The 26,842-nt window shown below is 39.0% G+C and overlaps 1 protein-coding gene across 1 annotated transcript in view; it reads left to right on the top strand.

Annotated features, from left to right (window-relative positions):
• The window catches only part of TAF3 (TATA-box binding protein associated factor 3), a 114,447-nt gene that overhangs the window by 8,567 nt on the left and 79,038 nt on the right, over positions 1 to 26,842 (top strand). The window contains exon 2 of the mRNA XM_082279711.1: positions 1,614 to 1,856. Coding sequence (XP_082135837.1) covers positions 1,614 to 1,856 — 243 coding nt within the window. The remainder of the gene's footprint in view (positions 1 to 1,613; positions 1,857 to 26,842) is intronic.

Genomic DNA, 26,842 nt, shown 5'->3' with positions numbered 1-26,842 from the left:
CAACTACTCTGGAGTGGTGATATCCTCATGTAATTATGTGGATGCAGGTCTGGAGTTTGCAGAGGAAACTGGTATTGCACATGTACCAGGTATTACCCAAACACAAACTCCGCGGTGGTTCTCACCCTGTTCACATTCCAGATACAGCAGGGTAAAACTGGCAGTAACTTGGTCTGATCTCCCTTTTAGCTGTGGAAAGAATTAAAATGCAGGCGAGACTTACCCAGAGTCACACAAGAGGCCAGTGTTGGAGAACTGAGAATCAACCCCATAATCTGAGCATTACCCTTATCTTCACCGCAAGACTTAAGAAGGGAAATTCTAGAACAAGATTCTCATTTTCTAAATGTACCTGCAGGCATGAGGTGGCTGGGGGGTGGAATTCATGCAGTGATGTGAGAACCAGCCCCCTCAGGTGCCTCGGCTTCAAGATAAACCAAGAAGAGATTAGGTTAAAGGACAAACAAAAGAGCATCCCCCCGTTATCTGGAGCCAGGGCTCCACAATAGCCATTGTGTTCCTTCAATAAGCACAGGCTGCTTTTCCATAATTCCTTTTTGAAGTAAATCACAGCTTATCATCATGTAGGGATGTAATATCTTCATAAGCCAATTCTACAGAATTATAATAATTCAGTATCTCATTTTATTGAATTAAAAATCATGTTTGGGGTTTACAGCATTGGTTTTGGGTTATTGTAGTTACAAAAAGTCAAGGAGAGACTTGAAGTGGTGCCTTGGCTGTCAAAGCCAGGTGTCCAATTCTCCCTCCAGAGGCCTTTCGAGGGATTTTCCTTTGTCAAGTCAGGGAAACTAAGGTACTTGGAGGACTTTCTGCAAGTGTAATTTAAAGCTTTGAGCCAAGTTAATTGTGTAGCACAAACTGCATCCTCTGTTGAACTGTTTTCTTGGAGATCATATTAAATAAGGACCCAACTGCCTAGCCAGTGAGGTTTCACTGTGCTTTTTGTGAAGAAAGTAAGATTTTTGCTGTCGAATCAAACTTAAGTTGCACCCCAGGAAATCAGCCCCCGAAGTTTAGTGTAAATATTCTCTCCTCATCAGACCACTACTTAATATTCCTCTCTTTTATCCAGGAGGTATAGCTAACCAGTAGGTAAAGGGGCTCATAGTTTCTGAAGCCTGTAGATTTCATCTGGTGGAAAGATACTTTGCGAAGGTTTCTTATTTATCAAAAGACTTTTTTTTTCTCCTTGTAAACTATAGTCAGTTCAAAAAAATGAAATTGTTCCTCTTGTAGGTTGAGAAACAATGTTTGATCTGTTCCATACTGGTAAAGAGCACTTTCTGCCTATGGGGGTCATGTGGTATTAATTGACTGTTGCCAGGTAAAGCTGTCTGTTGCTGTTCCCTCGTTTTGGCTTGATTTGCTTCTTGGAGTGCAGTTCTTTAATGGTATGATTTGAAACAAAGTGATGGCTCAAAACAAAACCCTTTTGAAAGTAAACCTGGTAGAACTGTGGGGTGGTAAATCCATCTGTCTTACTGGTGGTGAGCTGGGGGACTCACTAGTCTTGAAGCATCTTCAGGTCAAATATTTTAACCTCGATTTTTGTGAAAACATTGTTCTTCTGTTGTTTTTTTTTGTTCCAGATGGCCGCACAGATCCAATTTTGGATGACGTAGGCGATGCTTTCAAGCTTATGGGGGTTAACCTGCATGAGCTGGAAGATTACATACACAATATTGAACCTGTCACTTTTGCACATCAAATCCCTTCATTCCCTGTCAGCAAGAACAATGTCCTACAGTTCCCCCAGCCGGGAAGTAAGGATGCGGAAGAGAGGAAGGAGTACATCCCTGACTACCTGCCACCTATTGTCTCCTCTCAAGAAGGTGCGAAATTAATCCTCTGCTTTCAGTTTTGGTGTGTTTGGGTATTTGTGGGCATCCCCCAGGAGCTCAAGCTGTGCTGCCCCATGGCAGTGGCTCAGGAAGGACCTGGGGGGTGTTACACAAGCAAGGTTGCAAAACAGATAGCAGTGCTGTGGCAAGTTTGTTTTCCACTCTTTTCACTTTCCAGATTAACTTGTGCCAAAAATCACCGTGTTAACCCTTGTTTCTATAATGCATTCTAAATTTTAAGTTTTCAGATGACAGTAGAAATGAGTGCTTTGCATTACCTTTTATGTGTTAGCCTCCCCCTTATGCATCCTGCAAAAGCTTCTGTAATTTGGTAAAGGTAGGAAAAGGAAGAGCTGGTGAGACTGGCACAGCATTTCCTGCTCCTGAGAGCTGTTTCTCCTTACTTGTAACAAATTTCATTAAAAAACCCAAAACCAACCAACCAAAAAAACCCTCATTTTCAAGTTAAAATGAATTCAGCTTCAAAATATGGAAGTAAGAGTATTTTAGAGGCATTGTACTGGCTTCTAATTCTGATTGCTAATGTTGATTAGGGTTTCATCTTCACTGTTCCAGCCGCTCCTTCCCTTTCTTGTCCCACAGAGGCAAAGGTTGAGGAAGCAGTGAAGCCAACTATAAAAGTGCTATGAGCTGGAACTAACCTGAGTATTTTGACTGTGACAGGGGAAAAAACAAAATTGTTTTCTCTATTTTTCAGCTGTTTGAGACTTGATTGCTAATAAGATAAACCTTTAAGAAATATGGCCCAGTCTGACTCTCCGTTTGAATAGTGAACAGCACACAACTGTACTTTGTGAGGAAATAGATATATATAAGCTTGTGGGTATAAAAATCCCAGGCAGAAGAACTTAATTTTCTGAAAGAATCTAAGGAACAGGTGCAACTTGCACGAGATAGTTAATTGAGAATTTTTTGGGAACAGAACGTCTATCATGCTCTATTTGCATATTCTTTTTTTTAAGAACTAAGGTTTCAAAGTCTGCCCGTTGAAATAGGTGTAAAAATTCTACCTGGTGTAAGGATTAACATAAACAACATCACCTTATTGAATAAAGAAATCCATTGCTGTGCTGCTACAAATGTGGCACAAGGCAGTATTCCAGTGATTTGGCAAGCCGTAGAAAGTGTGAGTTCAGGCTTTCTTACATCATGTTCAGCTACAAGGATGCAGTTGCTGCATGCTCCAGTTAGACCAAGTGAAATTGTGATAAGGAACAGGTATCTGAGGAACAGGTACTGAGTTTTGTGTGTTCTGAACAAATATGCTTATTCCAGTAACAAGGTGAGGACTTACTTATCCTGGTGAGTATTTCTGAGGCTCCGTAGATTTCAGTTTTCTGTTTCCTTTAGTTGTGTTTTATAGAGCAATAGCATTAAAGTGTTTCTTGCCTTAATACAACCCAGGAAATGGGACTGCTGTTCAAAACAGAAATACTTTCTTAACTTGGTAAGGAGATCCTAAATTCTCACCCTTGTGAGGTTTGTTAAAAGGGTTGTCTTAAAAATCTAACAATGAGCTCTCTCAAACCAGGAAGAGGCAAACAAAATGTAAATATCATATATGTGCACAGTGTATGTAGAAGAAGAGTACAGAGGAAGAAGACTTTGAGAAGTGAATAGGGATTTTAGCTGCCCTGTTCTGGCTACTTTCTTTAGCCTGATTTTTCAGGAAGTAAACAAACACCATTCTGTCAGAGAAATCTGGCATCTTTGAAGTGTAACAAGTTGCCCAGCAGTGTTGCACTTGTTATAGGTTTTTTTCCCTTGGAAAATCATACTTCAAAATATGCAAGAAAAGTCAAATCCAGCGAGGCTCAAAGCAGCTGTAGACAAATATCTGAGCATGGGGAGGGAGAGATGAGAGTTACAGACTCAGCCTGACAATACACACAAAGAGAGGCTAAAAATTGAAATGGGGACAGCTGTGCTTTTTCTTTTTTTTCTATATGTAACTTTTTATACTCTTTCTCTCTCAAGTTAGATCCAGGAGTTAGATTTTAGCAGTCCTTATAAATAATGTATGAATCCTTTTAACACCTGAAGCAAGAAGATATTATTTCCAAAGTTGGATGAGAACCAGGAAAACTTCTGATGCCTAAGGGTAGTGTATCAGAGGACCTATAGACACGCACAACTTGTAAAAATGAATAAAATATTTTTTTAAAATGGAAATTTAAAGGAAGCATTAAATAACAGTTGCTGAATGCGTATTTGTTATAGTTGATTTAAAAGATTTACAGTTGAGGACGTTTTAATTTTGAATTAAGTGTTTTCTGAAAATGGTGTTCGTGCGCTGTGGTTTGTTTTTGAAAGGGACGAGGTGGATCACAAAACTGCTGTATATGTTTTGTTCTATGTTATTCCAAGTAAAATTTGGAAGAAAAACCTACTTTTGCAAATTAAAGGACTGCACTGTAGAAATACTGAAGAACTGCAGAAGCCATTTAAATACTTTGCAATATTTTATAGTGTAGAAAAAAAATATGCAGCTGCTCAGATTGTGCAGTCCATAATATTTGAGTTGCTTTGAGTAGGCAATAATTAGTAATGGAGGAAGGCTTTGTGCACATTAGGGTGTGTGATGTAAATCTTTCAGTGACTTAAAGGAGTCGTTAGCAGGACTCATTATGTCCCATTTTATATAGAAACCTAAAACTCAGCTCAGGTACAAGTATTTGTTTACTGTTAGGGGTCAGAAATTATGAGTGCTGATATATTTTAGCAATAATGTAGCCATGACTTTTAGTAAAAAAAAAGCTCTTTTTTCAGTATTGTTAATTTAAAAACCAAACCAAAGCAGTGTTCAGTCTGCGCCACGACCAGTAGGTGTTGCTACCCTCCTTCCCAAAAGTCCTTTAGTTCTGCACATGTAACCAACTCCTTATTTCCACTTACTCCAGAACTGGTGGTGGTTCAGGCTATGCAGAGGCTGCCCAGCAGCTCAAGAGATGTCTTAGTTATCATTGCCAGAGAATCCATAAGAGCAAAAAGCCCATCCAGCCCGAGAGGAGCCATCTCCTTCATTGTACTCAGTAGTAAGAAATTCAGAAAGAGCCCCGAGTGATTCCTGAAATTGTAGGGAGAAGGGAGGAAGGCAAATAAGTTTTCAAGATCTCTAATTTGTGTCAGTCGGGAGTTCAGTTCAGTGATACATGTTTTGTTCCAAGAAAGCAGAAAATGTATCTTGCCTTTAATATAGAGTGCAAACTCTAACCAAATGTTGCAGCTGTGACGATCTGCATATATAATTCTATATATTATAAAACAATCTGACTCAGTATTGCCATGGAAGATGTTGGGTTTTTAGCAGTACTTTTTACAAAGGACACTGAAGGGATAATTTTATGCCAATGTATCATGATGTTAGCTGTCTGCCTATTTTTAATTAGTCTCCTTTTTGTTTTTGAGTTAGTTTAGCACTGTTGTCACTAAAATGTCATGGTAAACTTGTAAGACAGATTAAAAAAGGAGAAAAAAATAAATTAGTTACAAAACATGATGGTCATGCTTTATTTCTTGTGCTTTAATGCAAGAGAACATACATTTTGCAATAATAAATCAACTTCATGGAATTTGTCGATTGCATTTGAAGCAAAACAGTTCATGCTGAAACTAGGCCAGCTGAGAAAGCCCAGATACTTCTCCACAGCTAATAATAATCACAATTACATTTTGTGATAATGTTGAGAGCCCTGAGTCCTGGTGCTGTAAGAACATGTAGCATTCTCCATGATTAAAACAAAGAAAAGTGAGGTGGGATTCCTGCATGTGCCACAGTATCCTTATTTTTAAACTTCTTGGAATTAATTTCTACTTGTGCTTGCTGCCCCTTTTTATTACCTCATTAAAAAAAAAAAAATTATTTGTTTTTGTTTTAAATAACCACTCTATGTCAACTGCTCTTTTTGTGACTTCAAAAAGTCACAGACTTCATCCCTACTTCTCTGTCTGGAAAACTGAAGAAAGCACATTGGTTTTGTGTGTGCAATGCTGTTCATAGTCTGTGGTGTCTGCATTAGACCCTCGTTCCTCTTTTACACCGTAATTGTGCTGGGGCACATGAGCGGGATATGAGGCGGAAGACATGAGAGTCTTTTCCCACTAGTTTAGATATTTTGTGGGGAGAAGGGTAGCTTTTAGAGAGTCAGACTTTCTCCTCAGTTCCAGCTGCATTTTTTTCTGCTCTCTGCTTCGTACCACTTCACTCCCACTCCTAGAGGTTCAGTTCCTTTCCCTTAAAAACTATCTGGAAATGAATGTAATTTTTACCAGGCACTACGTTTTGTTGTCTTTCATTCCTGGTAATGTGTGCTTAAGCACTGGCATTGTATTTCTGATCATTGAGTCAGGACAAGTTCTTGGCACAGTTTACAAATTCAGATTTATTTGTTGCCTTTCCTGTCAGAGCATTTTATTTCCCTGTCAGATCAAAGCATAAAATTGCTGATCTTCTTACAGTCCTGCCTTTTCCCCTCTTTGCTGCTTATGTGATGTTAGAACCTGTTACCTACCAAAACCTGATGTTTCCAGCCATCTGGAAGCATGGAAACCTAGCTGTCAAATTACAGCTCATCTCAGCACATCTCTAGTGTTTGCCATGGTAGCTGCTGATCTTGTTTGAATTGATGAGAATCGGGGGTGCTGGTGAAGCCAGGTGCTAATCAGAAGAACACATTTTTGTGTCTAGGTTCTACCAGTGCTAGAATTGTGATTGTATAAAGCATTAAGCATCAGGGTGACAAAAAATGTAAGTGTCGAGCTCCAGTGGGAAATAGATCAGAACTTTAGAATTATCACTGCCCCTTCAGTCTGGCGGTGCTTTCTGTGGCCAGAACTGAATGTAGCAAGTTGTGGATCTCAGACCAGAGTGATTTCAGTCTCTGGTTTCTCCAAGTGTTGAACGAAGCCAATCTCTCTTTGTAAATCAGCACGTGATGGGCTTTTAAAGGGATCCTGGGGTATCCGCTTTGCCGTTTTGGTAACACGGGTCTCACTGACAGCACTTTTAAACCTTTCTGCCTTTCCCCAGGTCTAGTTTAACCCCGCAGGCTAACTCTCCCTCATTCTAGCAGCTGCACTGATGATTTTAAAGCAGCGATGATCTTTTCAACAGAGCTTTTTCAGTATAGGTGGTTAGGAAAGCACCACTCCTCGACAAACAGGTACTGTGTATTCAAGCAGTTTGAAGAGTTAAAGCCCTGCCAGACTGTGAAGATTTTGCTCCTGGTTGCTCACCGTGCCTGGTTGCTGATACTCGCAGGCATCCTTTAGCTGTGTGTGCAGTGTGTTCAGAGAGTCAGACTCTGATTGCTTTTGTGAGGAGTGATCCTCACGTCTGCAGCAGCCCAGCAAGGAAGGAGCAACAGGAGAAACAGACAAAATGAGAAAAGCAGCCAAGCTTGAGATGCAGCCAGAAGAAAGGCATTGGGAAAGAGCCAATAGGAGAGGGAGGTTTCGAAGGAAAAAAGGAAAATACGAGACAGGAACAAAAAAAAGTGTACAGAAAATGTGCCTGGTTTAAATCTTGCCATTAGACAGAAAAATAACTTTCCTGGAAGGCGTGCTGATAAAGCTGTAATTGGGAGGACAACTGTATCTTCACCTTTTCTTAAGAAGTTGTATCATAATCGAGACCATAATTTCCAGTGAAATCCTGCAAGTAAGGATTTAATGAAGTTGGGTTTTTTTAAATGTGGAGTTAAATAGACTTTCACAGGAGAGCTTCTTTAGTTTGCAGCACTTGGAGGAAAAAAAAAAAAAATCAATGTAATAAGTGCCATAGTAAAACTTTATCTGTGGCAGGAACTAAATCACATAGTTGGGATCCGTAGACTGTGGAGACAGAGACAGGCACTATTTTATATTGTCTAGGAGACTAGTACCTAACTTCTCCTAATAATTGATGTCTTTGGAAAAAAACCCCAAAACGCTTGCTATTTTTTAAGAAATTTAATGGCAGCTGGAAGTGGGGAACGGAAGAAACAGATTAAAAATAGGTTTTTTTAATTGTAGGAGAGGCTTGTGATGAGTTTCCATGTTTTTGTTTGTTGGGGTCTTTTAAGTGTTTTATCCCTCAAAATAAATAAACCAGGTGGAACCTGGCTATACATGAAGAAGCAAATCAGAAAATAAATTTTATGAAGATTCTGCCTCCATTTTTTTACAAGTAACAGTAAGAAGTTAGTAAAACTAACTCTAAAAATTCAGCATTGTGAAAATTTATTGTTTTAGCTTCTTAAGCTATCTAGTTTTATTTGCTGCATACAGCAATTGAAATGAAGCTAACGTGACTTCAAGGGGATATCATCCTTTTCAAACCTTCCCACAAAGATTTCTCTGTTTTTCTGACCTGTTTAGATAACTTACAAGTTGTTAGTGATTCTTAAGGATTCAAAAATAAAAACTGCAAAATGCAGAAGTTGACTGATAAAAGCCAGCCTTTTGCAGTAAATTATTTACATGGAATGGGAGTGAAAGTCATGGATCCTTTCACTGCATTGTGATGTGCAAATTGCAATTTTGGTTAGAATAAAACTGGAGGAGAAAATGGGACTTTGTGATAAAAGGATTCTATTGTCTTGTGTATTTTGAACAGAAATGCTGTCATGATTTTAATTTTCTACTGATCCTTTTTCAGCAAAACTTTTGTCACTTGTCTTGACTCGTCACGTCAGATCATTTTTTTCCCTTTTCTGACAATGTGTGACTTTGTTTAGTGCCTGTGTTGCTTCCTGCACTGTCTACTGCAGCTATGCTCAAGGATTTTATTTCAGCTGGATCATCAGACACCTTTGTGCCTTGGAAAGCATAAGTTTCAAATTAGGTTATCGTCTGATAGCTGGGTGTTACTGTTCTCAGGCCTTTCAGACTTTCCCTTACAGCCCTGAGTGGTTTTGGGGACTTGAGGGAGGAGAGTGGGAAATAGAAAGTCTGGCTGATTCTTTATGCAGGATAAAAGAGAAGCACAACTGGCCTATTTTAAGGGCTGGCCTTGTAACTTTATTGCAAGGTAACTTTTTATATTTTCAGTGTTTTCATGCAGGAGCCTTTCATATTTTTCTTTAATCAAACTTTTCTTTCTTCCTCTGACTTCTGACACCAAGGATGCTTTAACTTAATGAAAATGTTAGTGATAGCTAACAATTCCTGGCACTTAAAAAACAAATGAAAGTCAGTTTAGCTACTGGGAGCAAAGCCACAAATTTGATTGTTACCTCCCTGCACAGGAATTTGTGCCAAACTTTTGGAGAAATGTCTCATAGCCCAAGCAAGCCTTAATTTTGTACTAGGATGTAGAATATGTTGGTTGAGACCTCATACTTGTGTCTGATTTTGAGACATGTATCCTTAAGCAATGCCAGCATCCTCCTGCTGCATTTATGTGGACACAGGGAATGGTTCACACCTGGAATCCAGGAGCTGGCCCTCCAGGTAGTTGTTCTGAATTACACAACTGCCCAGAGAAGTGTTACTTGCGGAGTAACTTTTCTCAGTTCAACACTTCTAAAGTGTCAGAGATGTTTCTTACCTCCTGTGAAAAATATCCATGCTTGGAGCTATTTGGGAATAGATACTGCTTGGTGTTTGTGTGAACTTTTTCAAGCATGGCTGAGCCTAACCTTGATCTTAGCATCAGAAAAAAATCATTGTCTAGACAAAGATCACGAGTGGATTACGGGACCCCGTATCTCCCTTGCATTAATCAGGGGAATGACTCATTATAAGCTTCTGCATGTGGTACAGTCCAGGTTAAGAGTAAGGAATTCTGCCTTCTAATTTTTAAAATTATGACTAAGAAAGCTCATTTGAATTATTTGTCTTTTGCCACACACAGATAAGCACTTTTCCGTACAGCTCTTGACTTCAGTATCTTCTTGGAATTAGGGTTGAAAGGGACGTTAGAGATCATCTTCTTCCAGTCTTCACCTTTGGTACATGCTCCTGTTTTCTCCAACTCTCAGCTAAAGAGAATTCTAGTGACTGGGTAAGTCATTAGGAAGGGATAACTCATTTTTGTGTGTAGGCAATTCCAGTTAATTCTGCAAGACTTGGAGAAATGCAAAGTTGGATGGATAACAGGGAGAGTTCAAATGCGAAGGCATTTGGAGACATAACCCCGGTTCATGTATCCAGGTGCATGGATAATTAAACTTCATCTTTAGCTGTGTTTTTTTCAGAATCTTTCATTTTTGTAATTGCACTCATTAGAAACATTAATGGTTTTCTGATGGCTTGACAAGGCTGTATTTTTCTGTATTTCTCTAGTTTGGATTCCGTTTCTTTGAACGACGTGACTGGGTAAAATGTAACCCTGTGTGCATGTTGTGTATAAATGTGCATTGTTTGGGTCGGTTAAGCAAAGCCTACCATAGCATACCTGTGTTTTTAAGGAGCAATGTCAAACTTGAGCAGGGCTGGATCTGGCTTGTACTTAGCCCAAGGCTGGAAAACAGTGGGTCTTGAGGTGGTAACAGAGTAAGTCACAAATTTCTCTGACTTGGTTTGAGATTAATGTTTCAATGATAGTTATAAGTGATGACGCCACGCTGCCAGGGGTGGTATTTTATATGGAGAGATAAATTGAAGTTCAGCTCTGCATGTGTGTGTTTGAAAGAGGTCGAGAACAACTTAAATGGCCTTTATTCTGGCCACTGTACAATCTGCAACATTCTGCTTAATTTATTTTCTCTGGTGAACTTGTTTGCCCTCTGCATTCTCACTGTTGATGTCTGCTACTTTCCCATTCCAAAGGGTTGTGTTAAAGGAAGACTCTGTGTTTCATGTGTATTCCTACGGTTGGGATGGAGCATACTTTTCTTCAAACGTTATGAGCTCTTTTCCCTGAGGGGAGGAGGATGGTACTGATTCTGGGTGTCTGAGAGGTACAGCTTAACAGATTGGCCAAATAATCCATCCTGAACTGGAGAGTGAATAATTTTAATACCCCTTATCTTGCATAGATTTTTATGGATATTCATCTCAGCAAATGAACTTTGCATTTCTAAATATTTAGAGCAGCATGTTCGTTCAGGCACAGCATATTTGAATTTTAATATTCTCCAAGTTTCTCCAGGTTTCTGTGCATGTTGGACTTTGGTTCCAAGCTTATTTAAACAAATATTTTGCGCTTGTGTGCGGACAACGCTAATTACGTCTGACAGTCACAATTGGGAATAGCATGGAGGAAATAATAGTTCTTGACCAATCGCTAAAACACAGGAAGTCCCGGTGCCATAGGAAGGGAGAGAAACTCACTTTTCATTTCCTTTGGAGTCCAGTGTGTTCAGATTAACTTTAAAGGGAGCTGAGGTGCAGCTCTGAGAATTTAGGCTTCAATCGTGTGCTCCCTTCGTGTGGAGCCTGTCTCAGCAGGCAGCAAGGCACCAGCCAGGAGAGCTCTCACAGCTCAGCTGCTGGGGATCCTATTGCAAATTAAATATGAAACAAGGATGCATTTGGTTTTGCATGGGAAACTTTTTAACACAGTCACTCAAGAGGCTTTCTCTCTGCTCTGAGTATTTTAAATCACAATACTGCTGGAGGTGATAGATCATCTGGAAGCTTTCAGAAATAACTAATTTCTTTTGCTGTGTTAAAGAAAATCGATGTGTTTTTGTCATACATTTTTAATTTTTTGTGTTACAGGCTTTACATTTCAGAACAGCAAAGTTTACATTCAGTTACCTTTTACTGGGGTGTGTATAAAATATTCTACAAACAAATATTTTCGGCTTGATCAAAACATGTACATATATTCTTTGGGATCTTTTAAGATAAAAAGTACAGTTAAAATCACATACCCTTGACCAGGGAACTTCAGTTGGGATGTTTGGGGGGGAGAGGGGGGCAGGGGGTGGTTTTAAGAAACTTTAGAATTACAAGTAAGAATCTATTTAGATTTTGGTAAGATTTAGGCATCCATTTATCCTCCTGTAGCATCAGACCTTACTTTTTTTTTTCCAAAGCCCTTAAAACCATGATATTAAATCACACTGGTTGTGATGAGCTGAAAAAACAAAATGGAATTTTATTGTAATGGTGTTGCTATATAGTTCAGTTACACTTAAAAACTGAATGCATGTGAAGGGTTTATCACAATATTGCGTGTATTGACACAATTCAGTATTTTTTTAGGACTCTTGGGAAAAGTAAACTTCATGTGAATTAAAAAGTGATAAGTATCTTAATACTGACGTTGCAAACAACAAAATTCCATTAGATGAGCTGATTTTCACAGAGTACAGTTTATGTGTAGTATCTGTTTAAAATTGCCAGTGATTCAGGCTGAAACACTGAATTTCCTCAAAACCTCAGTGTAAACTTCAGTTTTACAAGGAGCACATCTATTTAAGGAGTTTTTCCTTTACACAGATATTCCTTCTGACATGAACTCACTGAGCTGAGCTCCTTGCTGGTATGTTTGGACCATCTCTGCTGAGATGAGCTCCCATCACATCTCCTACATCTCCTGGTGGAATGTCACACAGATGGGATGCCAGGCTACAGCTGTGGTCCTAAAATCTAGCCCTGCTGCCTGGCCAAAGGCAGAATGCTGTCACTGGTGTGGGAAGTGAAGAATGTCAGATGAAATTGGAGATTGAATTTTGCGGTATCAGTGGTCCATATGCCCTGTGTGTGGGATGTGTCCTGTGCCCTGCTGTGGTGGGCTAAGATTTTCCTAGGTTACAGGCTAAGCCTAGCAGGGTTGCTGCAGGACTCCTAACAGGAGACATCCAAGGCTATCCAGTGAAGCAGGAGACAGTGTTGATTAGTAGATGGCATTTTATAAGAGGCTTGGTCTGCTGTTGAGCCCTGGCATATTTCAAATGAGATGAAAAATTAAGTCCTTGCCACTTGTGGTGATTAAAGCCTCGGTGGCTCACTTTTCAAGAGCAGCATGTGAACCCTGCTGGCATGGTTCCAGTTGGGTTATAGAGTTCTGCCAACTTAAATGCCCCGAGCAGTTTCAAATTCATGGAGGAGAAACCACTCGATGCTGTTCTGTGCTGCTGAGTAGCCGCCACATCCTCCCACCACAATTCCTGTGTTTCAGCAGCAGCTGAAGGGATGCTGTGCTTAGGCCAGTCCCATTCACTGAAAGCATTCAGCAAGTCTCTGTTTATTTTTTTCAGGGTAAATCCAGCAGTGCATGTGTGTTTTCTAGCTTGGTGTTGGACCTGTATGTGTGAATGGTGATAAATAAATGCAAGATTGTTACACTCTTTCATGTCAGGGGGTAGAGCCCATCCTGGTGTCAAATCTGTGTTTGCAGAGGGGAGAACCATGTTTGATCCAAAGGTGCTGCCAAGACAGTGGAGAAACTGAGACAAATAGAAATGTTTGTTTTTTTAATCTCAATAGTTTTCTTCCTTTCTCATGTATGTGAGGGCTGATTCTGCATAATACAGACAGTAATGTCCATGTGGTATTTTTAGCAGTCAACGTATAGAAAAGGCGTGAACTTTTAGAGTGATTAAATGCAAGGAGCCAAACAGAGGGACAGGATAACTGGTTACCATCTGCTATGAAAGAAAGGTGTGGGATGTGGGAAGGTGATGCTGACAGTGCCACCAGGAGAATGTTGGGGTTAAATAACTTCCAGTAGGATTTGTATAAAATGGAATCATTCTTATCAGCGCCTGGTGGAACGGCCAGCGCTTGTGCTGCTCTCAGACTCCAGTGTTAGACATGTGCTTGTGCTGTGCAGTAGCTTTGGCCTTATCTAAATGGAAAACCCTTTCCAGCTTGAGAACAACTTAGCAACTTTTTAATATCAAAAAGAGCACATTATACACAACACATGTACAAGACTCAAAGAAACATGTATGCTGCCTAAAGTTTTTGGAGCTGGCGTGTGTGTGCGCTAATCTCCTGAGAGTTCGTTGCTCCAAGCTTTTATCGGGAGCAAAGGGAGGCAGAGCTGAAGACTTCTGTGCACTGCCACTCCATCTGAAAGAACCAGCTCCTTTTTCCTTAGTTCAAGGCAAAGAAGTGTGTGTACATCGTTCCTATCAATGCAGTCACAGGACTCTGACTTCCTTTTTAAGTGAAAATAAATGAAAATATTCTCACTCTCTATTGTTAAGTGGCGGAGGAGCTTTCTGCTAGAGCCTCATTGTCTTAGATCTGTTTCTCAGTGCAGCACATCTTTGCATTAAGCTGTTATTACCTTTTAATGTCATTTAGAAGAGATGAAATATACTGGTAGTATCTCAAGGGGAAGACTCTAGATGCTGGTTTTCTGAGGAAAGGCTTAGATGTGGATTAAAAACCTGCTTGCTTTTGCTTGTCTCAAGCTGACTGCAGCTCAGACTCCTCAGAGTTACTGCAGCCTCTCCATGTCCAGTTTTGCAGTTTCTTTGCTGCCTTAATTGGAGTAAGTTTGGCTTTCCCTGATAATCTTTTCTGAAAGGACAAGAGAGATGAGGGAACAAGCGAACTCCAGAGGGAGAGATCCCAGCAATAAGTCATGTCCACTTAGTATCAAATTAACGGGGAGAACACGCCAGTGATCAGGTAACACCTAAACACTATTCTCCAGAATTAGATGACTTTGTTTCCTTCCCTGCATTTGGTGTCCCAGCATCCCACAGAGGTCGGAGTTGCTTTTTGAACAGCTACATTAGTGCCATTCTCCCTGTGAAGGGTAGGTCATTCCTTTCTGTGGCATTAGGAAGGAGCTGTAACCTTGTCATTTTAATGAGCCAAAGCTTTTTTAAACCTGGAACCTTTCCTGGCCAGAGGTACATGATACATGAACATATCTAAGGCAGTTTGATTTCTATAAGAAACACTATGCAAGGAGAAGTCTTGCTTCCTCATGCAAAGAGACAGATTCCTAATTACCACAGAGTTGACAAAGAATGACATTTGGCAAAAATCCAGAGCACTATTGAGCCTCATTGCCTCCTGCTGCAGAGTGAGGCACCTGAGCTGTCCTGTCATCACACCTTCTGATGTAATGTAAGGAAAGTTAGAGATATAAGTGGAGATTTCAAGATTTTTTACCCTCACACTTCTATTTGAGGGTATATTATTGCTATACTTATCAAGGATTTATATTTCTTGAATGTTAGCTCTCTATTGAATTACCTACCTACCTTCACTGTGCTGTATCAAAGTTGAAACTTTTATTCTGCAAAACCCAAGTAATTTCTCTCCAGTTTTTATTTTTCCTTTTATGTTCATGTCTCATTTACAGCAAAGTATGTGTTCTTTAAATGACAACAGCATAATCTGGTTACACATGGCAAAGGAAATAATACAGATGAAAAATCTACATTTACCCTAATCTGAGTCCATATAGCATCTTATATTGCTATGTGTTATGTGGCTATAAAATGCATTGCACAAGTGGACTATTTTAAATGATTGTATATATGCAATTAATAAATTATTAGCCATTTTAAAAAATTTCGTATTACAAAAAATTTAGTAATGTTTAATATATTTTAATTAAAACGAATTGAATGTGTTCATTTCTAAGTTTACTTGAAATTGCTTGCTAGCATCCAAAAAGAAAACAAAAGAGCATATATCCAAAGGGAGGGATTGCTTGCTCTCAGAATGGAAACTTCAGGAGGGAAGCCGAGAGGAGCCAAATGAGCACATGCAAGGAAAATTAAACGTTTCAGGACGATCTGAGCAGTGGAGATCAGGTAACTGCACTTGTGCTGTATCTTCCTGGAGGTAGTATTAGTAGTTCCTCTGCAGTAATCTCTACTGAAGAACAAGGGCTTGGTGTGTGATACACCTGGCACAGTTTGGAGCACGACATCCAGAGGTTTGCTCCTGGCAGTCCTTGGGAGTCAAAAAAAAGAGAGACCACAGTGGAGCCACAGAGGGGCTGCATCAGATGCTAGAGTTTGGGGAAAAGGAAAATAACTGAAGCACTAATGCACACTGTTGATTTAAAACCAGAGCCATCAGGGCAGTGTCAGTGCCCTTCCTGCTGCAGCTCTGGGAGGAGCACAGGACCATGGTCTGTCCCCAGTTGCACCCTAATCAATTTGGGGTGCCAAGGACATGGTGATGCTGGGTGACAGGAGATAATGCCTTGGAGAGAGCCAAGCTCTTCCCAAAAACTTATGGTAGCACATGTAAAGATGTCTGCTTGGACTTCATTATTCAGAGGCTACATCCACATTTATTGCCTTATTGCTCAGTTTTCCTTTCTGGATCACCTAAGGCAGAGCAGGAATCTCTGCTGAGAAGCAGAATACATCAGTCCAGGTGAAGTGCCGTGTTAAAGAACTATACCAGGCTGCTAGCTGAGCCAGGATTTGGGTTACAGAGACATCACTCAGTTTAAATGGGTTTGCAGATGTCCTTTCTCCCTGCAAAACAAGGCATTTGGTCAGTGTTAGGAGTCTGTTAATGAACCAGTCGTACAGAAAATCTTTGTTCCACTATTTTTTTTCTTCATCGATCTTTTAGATATCCTGGAAAATTAGATATTTTCCTCTTCCCTCTTAAAACTCAATCAGATGAGATTAGGTGTTTTCCAAAAACACAGCTGTGGTTTTTCACCCTTGTTATCATATCTCATTAACTACTTAATGCAAATTCAATAATCATATTGGTTCAGGCTTACACAGTTTTAACATGACTGTTTAAACAGTAATATTTTACAAATCACTGCAGAAAGGCATAGGTTGCACTCTGTTTTTAGAGGAATTTCCAACTTGAAAGCACGGTGAGCTTTATATGAGCTAGAAGATCCCAAGGTGTAAAAGCCCAAAAGGTCTCTATCACTCCTCTCCCTTCAGATACCACACGTGCAGAAATTTTACAGCATCGTTCCAAGCCTCAAGTTGAGAGAAGTTATGACTTAAGGCTATTGGACTTGTAATTTTCAGACAGCTGCAAGTTCTGCTATTTTCAAACACTTCTTCACGTGCAACAAAAGGTCTGGTTATTATGCACAATACCATATTCAATTAACTCTGATTTAAAACATTTTTGATATTTTAGGTGCATTTTGCTAATAAAAAAAGGAATGTGGAAGGAAATATTTTGTGAACTCGAATAGCTTAAGTTTTATGGTAACTTTCTCACAGAAATTCAGCTTCTAAGTGGAATCCAGGCATAAGATGTTGTATTTCTAATAGATACAGTTGTGTTTGGGGTTTTTTTCCCTGAGGAATACAAATGTTTGAGGCATGATTTAAAATGGAAATAGCATCGGAGCCTTCACTGTCACATTACTGTGTAATTTTCTAGAGTTAAACCATTTGGGGAGATGAAATAGATACAGTGGAGCTATCAGATAGGATCTCACAGGCTTTCTGTTTAAATGTGCTTTACTCCTAATGCAAAGAGAGCATGTATATATGTGCCTGTGATGTTACTGAAGGGGACTGAAGAGACTAAATAGTGTTGGTGCTCAGTGAGTTTTGGTTTCTCTATTAACTCATGTTTTTGCAAACCTCATGTATTCTTTCCCCTATCTCATATATTACTTTGCAAAACTGGCATGTTTAGGGTTTATTTTTTTCTCCCTTAAAGTTCAGTCTTTCCAGCATTCTGGAATTTCTAATTTTGCTAAGCCACTTCAAATTTATGTGCCATTTTCCCAGATGGAAGTGGAAGCTGCTTTTGACGTACAGTTCTATGCTGTTTCTATGCTCTGTTGTGGATCTTTTAATACTGAGACTGACCTAAATGCTATGGTCAAACGTGCTCTGCCTTTTCTTTGCCAGAGCCTCTTACTAGTAGTTCCCACTCCTAAGTATTCCATGATTCTATTCCTAATGAACAAGTTTCTTGAAATACACTAAATATCTTTCCTGTGTGCCAAGATCGGCTTACATTGTTCTAAGCATCGTAGTTTATTTATACATCTGTTTCTCAGAGCTGTCATTTTCTGTGAACATTTGTGCCACGTTTGCAGTGTGATGCTTTCTGACAAGTTCCATTCAGTGGGATCACCCTTGTTTTTGGAATATGCCACAATAACACCATGCCTAAATAATATTCTTTCAGTTCCTTTCTAGCTCTCCCCACTTGTTCATTACCACTTGCCTGCCTTCTTTCAGCATGTTTAATTTTTTGTCCAAGACTTTCCAAGTAAGATTTTGTGGTATTGTCGGATGTCGAACTTTAAAGCTTCTATTATGGTTTCCAGTTGTCGATTATTTTTGTAGTTCTTTCAGAAGAATCTGAAAATTGATCAAATAATCTTTTTTTTTTCTTGTGTAATCTTCTACTGGGGTTTTTTTCTTAATACATCGTAATCTGTTGTGGGTAGAAGTGGTAGTTGTTAGGGTCACTCTTTTGAAGTGTATCTATATTCTGGACTTACTGATAGTAGTAATTAGGTACATGTAATAACAAGTAGCTTTAGTAATTAGTGAAATCCTGATAGAGACAGCACAATAGTTTGAGACATTAATTGTATCAAACAGAAAGACAAAATTATCCAGATGCTCTTTGTTTCAGTACTAAAGGAAGGTTTCATGCTATGTACATATTTCTTGTTTTGGGATACACACATCTGATACCGACTTCATAATTCTAAAATTTGGTAGTGATGGTTAAAATCTGAGGCTACTGCGAGTGAGTAAAAGGTGAAACAAAAATAAAAGATGTTGGGTTTATATCACTGAGAAAGCTTTTCTTCTCTACAAGTTTTAGTACAGAAATGTAAAGGTATTATTAAGTGAGCAGAAGCAGTTTTCTTCCAAAAAGGGAAGCTGTTCAAGAAGTTCAAAAAAGTCAGCATAAAGTGCAGAGAAAGAAGGAGGCTTAAAGTGTTTGCAGTTTGTATTTCCATCCGTGTTTGCTGTTGGGGAAGCTCGCCCTGGATTTGTGCTTGGGACCAGCTGTGTGTTGCTGTAACCCACACGGAAATATTTTTCTCTAGAGTTCTTGCTAAAGAATAAAAAGAAAATAATTTTCAGTCTACTTTCATTAGAACTTCATTTTATTTCCCTAGTTTGTGTTTGCCTGAAAAGGCAAAAGGGTTTTCCTTGCAGAGCTGGACAGAGCAGGAGTCTTTGGCTGTTAATTTGTCTGGCTGGTTTTGTACCCAAACTCAGTGGCTGCTGTGGCCCAGGTCTAAAACATTTGAATGTTTATGTTTCCTTAGTATGAAAAAGGTTTTGACATGGATGTTGACACTTGCATCAGTGTTAACTGCATTTTTAAAAAATCAAATAACAGATTTACTATTATAGCCTGTATTTTCCCCTATTAAATGTGCTTATCTTGGCTTATGTGCCCCTTATCCTTTCACTAAGATTCATCAGTTTCCTTAGTACAGCCTCATGTGAGATATAGAGGATACAAGGAACAAAACTAATAAGGAAGAGTGGCTGAAAATGCTGAGAGGTCATTTTTACTGGAAATAAAAAGTTACAGCAGCAGATGGTTTTGTTGTTTTCTTGTTTTGTTTTTGTTTTTTTTTTAATGAACAGTTGGCTTAATTTTTATGAGGAACTTTTGTGCAGATGAGTAAAAGGGGAGAAAAATGTGATGATTTTGCCAGTGGAGCAGCCTATTTAATCACCTCGATCAGGTCCTTAGGTGAGTTTTCTGAGGCTCAGATAGTGAGAATGCAAAAAGCTGGATGTGGCCTTCAAAGGTCAATTTCACCCCTGGTGCTCATGATCTTCCTGAGCATCTTTTGTTGCTGTTCTCACTGTATCTGCATTGCTGAGAGTAGTTTGGTCTGATGAACAGACTGTTGTTAACAGCGTTTGTTGCTGCTGTGTGTAAATCTAAAAGGATAAATATAATATTAAGGTACCCAAAAGGCAAAATGTTCCCTGTAAGTTTCTCTTAACAAAGTTCTCACAGTCACAATTAGTTTTCCCTCTTCCAGTTACTTTTTTATATTTGGGATGATTCTTCTCTGTTTTCTCAACTTTCAAATTTTTTTCTGATATTGTAGAAATCTTTCATAGAAGAATGATGCAGTTTGGATTTGTTTGATAGGCATCACTATTTAGCAAGAATCTTCTGTCTATATATGCAAGTTTATTTTTACTCTGAAATGAGCGTTTTTGGAGTTACATTATTTCCTGAGTTTGGCTAACAATTTAATTTGAAAGTAATAAACTCTTCTAGTTCCTTTTTATTAGGTGCCCTGTTTTAGGCTGAGTTTTTTTGGAGGGAGGAGAGATGAAATTTCAGTGCATTTCAATAATTTTTAAATCACCCAACTTAGAGCATCTCTTTGGGCTAAAATTACATGCATAGAGAAAACTTGGTTTCCTTTGCTGACCAAAGTTTAAATGTGCTGACTCCATTACCTTTTATGGGAGCAATCTGTGGGTAAAAAGTTCTCCTTTTAGTGCTTGTTAGTGATACACTGTTTTGGAAGATGTTCCTTAAATTCCTTTACTGAATGTACAAAAGTGTTTCTGGAAGATCAAATCTAGTATTCTGTCACTGATTTCCATGTTGTAGAAGATGTAACTAAAATTTTTGTTTGAGGCAATGCATGAATCTCTGGTAAAAACATAAATTTACTCCTGGAAAAAGCCCTGCTTTTCATATTTAAGCCTGAATTCACCAGCACAATAAATATTAATCACAAAAGCTACAATGTACATCCCAGCTATTGGCAACTGGCTGTTTGGGATAGCTTACACACAGAAATTAAGGCATTCTCTCTCATTTTTATTGAGCAGAGAGACAAATATCCTGACTGAACACTAAAAAAACACTTTTAGGGCAGAAGCCAGGATTTTTGTGATTTGGGGAAAACTGCTTTGCAAAGTGCCTTTTGTGTGCTGTGAAGTCTGTGCCATAGGTACAGCTGAACGTGTGGGGCACTCAGGGGAAGATGGATTTGTACTCCCCAATTTTAGCTTGCTTTAACATCTGTACATCCTCTTTGCCTTTTCATAGGAATCTGTGGACGGATTGCTTCTGAGTAAAATATGGTTTCATTTGTTTTCCTGATTAAAAAAAACCAGTTGTGTTTGTTGGGGGGAAAAGAAAAATATTGTTCCTGAAAGGGGCTCCCTCATTCTAGAAATGACTTGAATTTGCAGATAGCTTCAAGTTTGTTTGGTCAGCACTGATCATTTGGGGGATGCCAGGCACTCCTGCTTCATTCTCCTTCCCCTTTCCTCCCCTCTGCTGCCTCCAGAATTCCTTTTCTCCTTATTGTAATGACTGGCAGCAGATACTGAGGAAGGGAGAGAGCCTGGTGTCTCCTGAGATGGATCTCAAAGTTCAGGGAATGTCCTTCCATGGCATCTGAATTAAGAATTCCTGAAAATCTGGATTTTCAGATTAGTGAGCAGATAGATCTGTAGTAAATTGATTATTTGTTTGCTGTTTGATCATTTGTTTGCTGTTTTGATTTTACTAACCTGCTTAAACTCTCTGTGGGGACAAAAGGTGGACAGATCTTCCCACTTCTAGCTACCATGTTGCTTACAAAATTCCTAGTTTAACCCCTAGAGGAAGAAAATGCTTTTTGCCTTTATTGCCTGCTGCATCTGTGTATTTTGCACCCTGAGCTGTCTTCATTATTGTGATTATTCAGAAGATTGTGCAGTCATCTCTGAAGTTTTGTTGACAAGGAGATAAGTTTATACTGGAGAACTTCTGTGAATCACAATGTGTTGGATTTTCTTAGAAATACATACTGAATTTAAAAGTCTCCCTTTGGGGAATGAAAAGGAATAACTTAATGCAGTTAATCACTCCTGGCACTACCTGTCTAATACAACTGGAAGGCAATGGATTAAGATTTTAGATTGTACAACTGTCCTGCAAAATTAGCATTCCTTTTAGAAAGCCAAAACAAGCCATCTACAAGCAGGATATTGCTTTAAGGCTACAGTTTTAAACAGGCAGAAAATGGAGCTTTAGGATCCAACAGCAGCAGTAAATCTGACATCATTTGCATTGTATTTTGAGTAAGCATGTTGTTAAATGTTTTTGTCTAGCTTGAACTTAGGGTAATATTACACATCCTTGATAAGGCTTTATTAATATATGCTTTTTTTATTGTTGTTACTGCACTGATGTGGCTTGAAGTAATTTTATCACCTCCATTTAACCTTTGGTGTATATTACTGTAAGTATATATATTGAGATATGTGTGTGTGTGTATATATATATGTATGAAGTTATATATTCTTACATATACTTAAATATATGAAGTGGGTGGAGGCTCACCTGCTACATCTGTGCAGTTGTCTCTCTGGTGGGGGTTAGAGAGATTTATAAAAATTAGGCTCACAACACAGATGTGAAATTGAAGTGGTGTGTGAGGAGAGGTACCAGACTCCTGAAAAAGGCACACTTTTGATCTCAGCCTTTTCTGTACTAGTGTGTTTAAGCAGCTAATTTTTCAACACAGTTAAACAAAATATTCCAGCTTTGCTGACATAAAACAGAGGCCAAACAGAGGCAGAGCTGGATGGAGGAAGCTCAGGGTTTGTCGTAGTGTGTAGTAAATAAAAAGGCTGATTGGGTTGCTAAGAACTCGCATATTTCTTTGAAATTAGCAGCACCTTTAGGTACTCTCAACCCTGAATGTTTACACCCAGTTTTGGCAGCCTGATTTCGAGCCACTGTGCTCGGTAAAGGTTTTGGAAATCGGTGTCCATATCAACGGCTGAACGAGCATCCTGCTCCCGTTCTCCAGCATCACCATCTGGATGAGGATCTGATAGTTTGCCACTTCCCAGGGGGCTTGTGAGGTGGTGGAAAAGTTGCTGTGATCCGCAGGATGTGCAAAAAAACCTCACCTCAGGACTGCCAGCCTGTGTTTGGTTTTTACACTGAATGCTCCCCGTTATTTTAAATCACAGTTAAGATTCCTCAAGAATAGGGGAGCTTTTTGAATTTCTAATTTTAAAATGAAAGTAGGAAGATTCCCCCCCAGTTTTATAAAAGGTGTCACTGAGGTAGGAAGGTGTGAGTTTTAACTGAGTCTGTTTGCCCCGTGCTCCTCTGAGTACCCGGAGAGCGCGGAGTCTGCTGTGCCGAGGAGCCGACTTTCAGGGAGCTGCTGGTATGAAACGGGCTAATACAATTCATGACCATTTTGGCATTGTCTGCTTCCTGCAGCCATAAAATTATCTAAATTCTATGGCTACAATCTAATCTGATATATCTAGGTGCTTGTGGCTGTAGGTTTTTTTCAGGTGATAAACTATTTGCCAGTTAATCATTAGAGCTGTGGAATAACTTGTGAATTTGGGGAAAAGGCAAGGCTCAGACTTTCAAAAGTGTGGTTCATTTGTATTAGTGGAAATTCTAAAAATTTGGTTAAAGAAAAAGAAAACAAAGTGGAAACAAATAGCTCTTTACTCTTTTTATTCTCACAAATTAAGGTAGGAAAGCTGAAGGGTGACTTAAGAAAAAAACAACTGTGTTTTCTTTAGAAAAAAGGAACGGTGAGGGAGCTGTCAGGAATTTCTATGCTATACTTTCCAGTTGTGCTAAGATCCTTTGCCTCCTGTTTTCTTTCCCCTTTCCCTTTTTCACTTGGTCACCTGAAAGTGGAGTTTTGAAACATACCGTCCAGTCTTTCTTCGGTGCTTAGGACAGCATTTAGTTCACTGGTTTGTTTTCAGGAGCCAGACAGCAATATTTTGGGATATAGTTACCACCTGAAAAAATTCACACTAAAATGTATTGAGTAATGAAACAGATTTCTTTTTATTTGCTTTAGGTTATTTTGGAGCATATTTGCTTTCAAAAGTGTTTCTGGTATCACCCAGTCCTATCTGTCACAATGCAAAAGCAAACTAAGTTGGATTTTAAGAATAACAGTGCTTTAGTGTGGGATCCTAAACAGATTCATCTTTGGGAATATCCTCGTTAGATGGATCTTGTAAGTGAGACCGAAGCGATTCAGACCTCAGATGTTGCTTTTTGGATGTCTTTGAGCTACAGCAGTCTTTGAAATTATTAGTTGCCATCTCACTGCAAAACACACGCTGAATGTAGTGCTGCACTGCATATGTGACATATTCATCCTGCAGGAAGATGGCTTAATTGGGTTTTGTGAGGTGCTTATTTTTAGGCAGAAACGATCCCAAACTAGTGATGCCTGGTTGTGTGCGGTATTTGGTGCTGGAGAACTGATCCAGCAGTATTTGGGAGCCTCGGCAGAGGGCACTGTTGGAGCATTAAAGGCACTTGAAAGGCTCATCTCCAGCTTTTCTTGATTTTTTTTTTTCCTGTTTGGAAAGTGTTTAATGTTCTCCATGTAATTAAATTCAGTTCCCTGTATAATTAGCAATGGAGCCTTATTCTTTGTGCCACTGCTGTGGATAGTATTATTTTTGTCTCTATTTGCCTTCAGTCAATGCAAAATACTGTTGCCTATCAAAAGGTAGAAAGTTTTATTGCTATCTCCCAAAGCTAAGTAATATTTAAAGGTAGAAATAGAAAACTATGGAGTTACTTTCATTTAGTTGCTCAGAGTAAATAGGAAACCTTTAAAATTCCTGCTTGTGGCTCAGGAAGGAGCAGAGTTAATGTGCCACAATAATTTTACATTTGTATCTGAGTGTGTATTTAGTATTTTTGAATTGTCACTACTTACAGTTTGTCAAAAATGTATATGAAACACTTAATATTTAATTCTGTGTGAAACCTATTGATTTTATTTGGCAGATTTTGTTTTCTTCTTTAGTTTGTTTTCCTCTGGATCTTTGCAACAACTTGTCCTGTATTGGTGCTGTTTAGCATATTGAAATATTAATTAGAGTGATCAGGCATAGTTATTTTTCATTAATTACAAATGCAAAGTAATTACTGTGACCTAGAAATAGTTTCCTTGTCCAAATTCCTGTAAACATCCTAATTTTTTTATAATTTATGAGGACCAGCTACAAAACATTGTGTCAGAAAGAAATAATTTTCTGAGGTACTAGAGTACTTAACACCGACGTTACATTAGACTGCTCTTACCGCTTGTAAAGAGGAGATATTTGGAAGATGGAAGTCTGATGTGTTTGGCTCTTGAATTGGCGAATACATAGAGCATTAATTGCAAAACCACATTGTAGGTTTCTTTCAGAAAGTGCCTCTTTGTCCGTAACTGGTTGAGTTACACGAACAACCTGGAGAAGTTTGCGTTAAAGATCGAGGGATACGCTCTGCTGCCGACTGGAAGGATACTCTTGCATTAATTTCAAAATCAACCACAGAAGACATCTTCTCCAAAAACCTCTGTTGCCTTAGAAATAGGGGGGAATATTTTTTTTTCCCTACTTGAAAATGTTAATTAAGTTATCGGCAGCTGGAGGCAGGCAGATTGCGAGGGAAGGAGCACCAAAGAGTTTGAAACGAAAGCGTTCGGTGTGCGTCTGTACAGCTGTTTGCTTCGAGGGGAAATCCCGGGATTGGAGCCTGATCCTGATTCTGCTGCGGGCTCTGTGCCCTGGTGGTGTTGTAGGAGCCATAGGGATGGCAGGGCAGGGTCTGTCCCTGCCTGCAGCGGGGTTCATGTCTCAAGGCCAATGCCGCTGTCTGCAGTCACCTCTGGGGTTGCAGCTGGAAACAGCGACTTTAAATAACAAAGGCAAAAGTTGGTTGGGTTCCTTCTTAGTACAGTGCAAGCTAACTGGTTTGTTCAAAAAGAGAGGTGATTGCCTCAGAAAACAAAAGCATAGTCAGTAATACTGCCATGCAGCGGGTTATAACCATCCCTGTCATGTATTTTCTAAGGGGGCTAATACAGTGCCCAAGAAGACTCTAATTAAATGTACATATTTGTTTTTTACAGCCTTCTTTCATATCATTTCCTATTAGTGTCTCCTTACATCAGCTTGGTAGGGTAATATTCAGGCAAATTTCTGTTTTGTCTGTAACATTAATACTGATGTTCTGCTCCTGTATCATCCCTGTAGCTGTTATCTGCTGTGTGTTTTCCCCACGAGAGGCTATCGCAGGTTTTTAGTCCAGAGTGTTTGTATTCGACAAGGTCAAGATAAGTTTTATCTCTATAGATAAGTCAAGTGCATTAGGATCAATACAGTTACAGTAAAATACATTGGCAATATTTATTGCCAAGATCCTAATGAATTTTTAAAGCTTGGAGGACTCTGTCAGTGGAGTGAGGATGCCCTAAATGGTTGTTTATAACAGGGCCTATGTAATTACACAATTAAATACTTCTTGAAAATAAAAAATTGTACAACTTCATGGTTTTTGACAAGGTAAAGCTTTATGTTCCTCCTCCCCCAAATCCTAACAGATTCTTAGGGCACCATCAAAAAAAGTATTTACTTTTCATTCACCTGGGTGTCTGTATAGGGATTTATGGGGTTTGTCCCCTACTTACTTGTTATGATGATAAAATTACTCTATTTTTAGCACACTAATGTGGAGGGTTTTTGAATTTTATCTTCAATTTTTTATTGACAAGATAATTGTCTTTGTTTTGGCTTTGACAGAGTGGCTTTGGCCAATATCATTTGTGATATAAATTTCCCTAGGTACATATTTATGCAGTTAAATCAATAAGTATTTCATAATCTCTCTAAATACTTATGTAACTTAATAATTCCAGCCATTATGATGCATCTGCTTAAATATGTATTTTATGTAGGGGCATTTAAAAATGCAAATTATAGGGATTATTTTCCTTCAGGCTTTGTATTTTTCTGTTGCATCAGATAGAGAGTAAGAAAATTAACCCACAAAAAATCCTGCTGAAGTAATAATGAAGATCTGCCTTCTATCTGGTAAAGATAATTTGTTGATAAGACTCCATGGCTTGCTTAAACTCATTTTGCTTTCTCTGCTTTCTCTAGTTGATCTTTTAAGCCACATGACACAACCATGGGAAGGGCTAAGTTGAGGAGAAAGTTTCCACCTTTATCACAGTCACCTACTTTTGGGTCTTTTATTAATCTGTCATCTTTCATAGGTCTGTTTTCTACCCCTCCTGTCTCCAGAGCACCAGAGACTGCTTATTTTTATTGTTAATACTTTGAGATTCAAAATCAGAATTGATAATACCGTGTTGGGAA

The sequence above is a fragment of the Coloeus monedula genome, assembly GCF_965178545.1.
Source record: "Coloeus monedula genome assembly, chromosome: 4".
NCBI classification, from domain to species: domain Eukaryota; kingdom Metazoa; phylum Chordata; class Aves; order Passeriformes; family Corvidae; genus Coloeus; species Coloeus monedula.
The sequence above is the reverse complement of the archived record's forward strand: the minus strand, read 5'-3'. Positions and strand labels throughout refer to the sequence as shown.